The sequence below is a fragment of the Phytophthora infestans genome, genomic scaffold (genome assembly GCF_000142945.1).
Source record: "Phytophthora infestans T30-4 supercont1.9 genomic scaffold, whole genome shotgun sequence".
Taxonomy (NCBI): domain Eukaryota; phylum Oomycota; class Peronosporomycetes; order Peronosporales; family Peronosporaceae; genus Phytophthora; species Phytophthora infestans.
In genome coordinates this window covers 9,999-14,403 of record NW_003303750.1, presented here as the reverse complement: position 1 = coordinate 14,403, position 4,405 = coordinate 9,999, and the positions used below count along the sequence as shown (strand labels likewise).

The following is a 4,405-nucleotide window of genomic DNA, read 5'->3' as shown; positions in this document are numbered from 1 at the left end:
TCGAGACGGACGGATCGCCACACACAGACCGGAAGCCGCTGGTAATGACAGGTCTGTTGCAGCTCTCGGGTAGACACAGCAAGACGCAATCTTTGTCCTTGAAGTGTTCAAAAACTAAATAAAAAACACAATATCAACATTAGAAAGTTCTAAATATTAGAACTCGACGGATAAATCTGAAACGTACCATTTGCCAGGAACAGTGACGCACGCGTTTGGTACATTGAGTTCATGCTGAAGAGCGAGATGATGGCCGCATTGTTGCGTAGCAGGCAGCGCTCCGCCCCACCCAGCAGCTGCTCTGCTACCTGGTCGACGGAGCGCGTTCCGTCCGCTTGGATCAGCTCACACACGCCGCTTAATGTCGACACGACAGCCTCACTGTGCGCATGATATTGCTGCAGTCGAGTACGCACCGTCTCCTCTGTGTCATCGCTGCGTTGAATCACACGAGCAGCCACGTCCGAGGGCGGAGGGTTGAGCTCCATGTGGTACGTTTTGCCAGTCTCGGGGTCGAGACGTCGACCAGCGATGCGCTTGACCACTTGGTCGTCTGCCACGTCCAGTGCCAGCACACAGTCCGGAGCGATCCGTGCAGCCAGCAGCGCGAGCGCTTGAGCTTCTGTGCGTGGGAAGCCGTCCAGCAGCCAGCCACGGGACTTGCAGTCTGGTAGAGCCAGCCGCTCCAGCACGACACCCACAATGAGCTCATCAGGAACGAGTTGGCCATTGTCCATGTATCCTTGCGCTTGTTGACCCAGTGAAGTGCCGTCGCGAATCGCCTGACGAAGCATCTCGCCCGTAGACAAGTGCACGACGTCCAAGGCACGTACGAGGAGTTCACACTGCGTGCCTTTGCCACTAACTGGAGGCCCCGTGATGATCAACTGTGGCGGGTTTCGAGCTCGAAAGGGCCCTCGAGACCCTCGCGCTCGATGGATCTCCAGCACCAGTTTCTTTGTCGTCGCGTCACGAGATTTCGCAGCGTCGACGTGGACCACAGTGGACATCTTGACGAAGGTCTGCTGAACTGTCTCCCGGTGCTCTCGATACACTGCGAGTCGTCGACCGAGGGGGGCGTCACTGCTGCCTCCAACGTCTCGCTGACTCGCGTCGTCATCGGAGAGTTCCAGAATGGCTACAACATCGGGTTTGTAACCTTGACTTAATAGAACTCGCGCCTGAGTCTCACTTTAAGTAAAAAAAACGTCAAGCAAGCTTTTGACTCACCTTCATTTTCACGTTTCTTTAATTCTTTAAAAACACAAGTCAGTATTACTTCTTCATCTACTAGACCTCAACTCAGTATCTGCCACTCAATTATGCTGGCCGATTACGCTTGAGCAGCGTTGACATTGGCGATCGTGAGCGCAAGAATCTTCATGGCATATTGCTTATCGCTCACCTGGCAGTACTCGTTGTCGCCGTGGTAAGTGGAGCTCGTAGCCACCACGCTGCATATCACGCAGACTGCAAAACATCGCACCGGGTTGGGTAGAATAACAGCGTGAGATCCAACTCAAAGCATTACAAGCTAAATACGTTTGATACGTTCCTGTAGCCGATCGAATCCAGCGAGCAGGTGCTGTGGTAGCTCTTGTCGAAACCCAGCTTCAGCTTGCCCTTGCAATGGTCATCCGGAGCGTACACGGTCCACAGTTGCCTTCAAAGGTTGGCGTTCCCGTCCACAAACGCAGTCGTCTTGGTAATTATCTGTGCACCATAAAAGAGACAGGCTATCATCCCAATCAATAGTTATGCACCAGTTTGATACACTACAATAAACAAACTTCCTTCTTGTCGTAAAAGGGGGACAGACGCACATCGTCCGCAACCTTGACCCACGGCGGACCAAAAATCTCCCACTGTGTATGTCGACGTCGATTACTAATACTCTTCAGTGGCATCGGCGTTGGCGATGGTGCACGCTACGCTGTTCATGCCATCCATAACTGGAAATATGTACGAAGCCAAATCACGGAGACTGCAATGCAAAGCACAAGGCTGCATTACTACTGGCGAATGAACAGATACAAGTCCCATGTGCTGCAGCGGCATTGACCGTCTCCTTCAACTTGCAGGCTGCAGTGTAAGTCACGGAAACGACACTAGTGACGCCCAGCATACAATAGTAAGTAAAGCATTTTGAATCTTAACCAAGAAGACCTTTGCATTATCCATCTGCAGACGTGTTCAGCCACGCAGGAGCCACTAAAACCTGCTCCCAAGCTAGCATTCACCCAACGCTCTACCTGAAACCTAGATTGCAGACTTCAAGTCAAGGCTAAGAAGCAGTCCCTCCACAGATTTGTGCATCTGCATTGTGCACTAAGTTTTAGACCCATGGTTGATGAAATACTCCATTATAATACAATGCCGTGCACACAACACACATACACACCTCAACTTCTCATAAGTAGCAAACGCTCACGGCACACTTGAACTCTTCTAACTTAAAAAAAAGCGAGGCTCCGACGGTCGAGTGAAATTCTATTAGATAATAATGGTTTCAAATCGTGGTGTAAAAAACTTAAGTGCACCTTAGTTAAAGCAACTCAATAGCTTCAGCAACACAAACGTCACACAATCGATTACCAGCTTCTTGCACACCACAACTCTTGTACGTCCTCGCCGGCTGTGAACTAGGGAAGGTACTTAAGCAGAGCTGAAGGGAGAGACCCCAGGCCACGAGGTACATGAACTCTTAGTCACTTAAAGCAAATATTTAGCTTTGTGGTAGCAGATAACCTGGTAGTTCACGCAGTATACTGCAGCGTAATGGTCTCGCGGACAAGTAGTAAGTCAGAGAAACTTGACTTGTTTGTCAGGAAAGCAAAAGCAAGAATGCATTCATCGTTAAACCTTTCTACTCCGCGCAGTCTCTCATACGCAACGTGCCATGCACGCGGAGGAAAACCCGTTGGACATGCATCGCACCATCAACAGCTAAAAACCCCCGTTGAACTCACGCGTCCCTGCTTACTGGCACGTGGTTCTTCTTGTCTCCTATATGCCTGGTCTCAGCTTGAATGACCGTGCTGCATTGCAGATGAGCAGCTTCCTGTTACTCCCACCTCATTGATGCTGAGCCTCATCCTGTTCAACGTTTTCAACGTTTAGCTTCTGGCGGAGACCCTGGAATCTTTGTGGTCCCAACGCCTTCGTGAAGATGTCTGCGATGTTCTCTTCGCTCGAGATATACTGCACCGCGATTTTCTCTTTCTCCACGAACTCGGCGATTTTCCGACTTGTCTTGGCAAATCTCTTCATACGCTGGTAATTCCCAGGCTCTGTTACTACAGTGAGCGTGCTTTGATTATCCATGTAGAGCGTAGAGCACGGCAGCTTATCACTCCGAATCTCTTTCAGCAACTTACGAGCCCACATCAAGTCTTCCACGCACATACTTGCTGCAAGCAGCTCCGAGCTGCACGTGTCCGTGGTCACTTTGCTTTGTTGCTTGCTCTTGTACATGAACATGCATCCGTTCAACCGCAGAATGTATCCTGTAATAGATCGACTCGTATCCGGACAGTTGGCATGGTCGGCATCGCAGTAAGCATCAATTGTCAGCGGCAGCACGTTCGCTTGACGTTTATACACTAAGCCGTAGGTTCGCGTAGCCCGTAGGTAACGCAGTACGCGCTTCGCACACTCGTAATTCTCCTCTGTGTACGAGCTGCTGTAGCGAGACAACGTACGCACTACGTTGGCCAAGTCCGGCCGCGTGCATGCCACTAGATACTGCAAAGCACCCACCAACTCACGGAACGGAAACTTTGGATCATTGGTCTTGTCCTGATTTTTCTCAATCGGTGGCATCCTCTCGTTCTGCATCTGCGGGGAAGCCGCTGACCGCGCCCCACTCATACCAAAACGTTCGAGCACTCGGTCAATGTATGCTGTCTGCGAGATGCAGAGCAACTCCCCCGGCACATACTTAACCTCCATAGCCAACAAGTGCTTTACACGACCGAGGTTCTTCAACGCGAACTTTTCGCTCAGCTCACCGATTACATGCTCAATGTCCTCCTTTGATCCAGCGATCAACAAGTCATCAACATATACTGTAACGTACACAGCGCGGCCGTCCTGCCACCGCTGGTACAAACCGACGTCAAATGTGCACTGCTTGAAGCCAATTTGCTCCAAGTACTCGTGCAGTGTCTGGTACCATAAGCGCGAAGCTTGTTTCAAGCCGTAGAGTCCTTTCAGCAACTCACATACACGACCGCTTCCGTCATTGAAGTATGCGGGCTGCTCCATGTATATTTTCACTCCTTTCAGCACACCATTAAGGAAAGCCGTAACGAAGTCAACATGGTAGCATTCATAACCCAATAGAAATGCCAGGATCAATAACATCCGCACAGTCTCAATTCGAACGACAGGAGAGTACGTATCC

At 50.5% G+C, this 4,405-nt stretch overlaps 1 protein-coding gene across 1 annotated transcript; it reads right to left on the bottom strand.

Annotated features, from left to right (window-relative positions):
- Positions 1-126: 126 nt before the first annotated feature.
- On the bottom strand, positions 127-1,190 carry PITG_05709 (adenylate kinase, putative; the record flags this gene model as incomplete). The annotated part of the gene is made up of 1 exon (XM_002997928.1): positions 127-1,190. The coding sequence occupies one exon, from the start codon at positions 1,008-1,010 to the stop codon at positions 150-152; it is 861 nt and encodes a 286-aa protein (XP_002997974.1).
- Between the last annotated feature and the right edge of the window lie 3,215 nt (positions 1,191-4,405).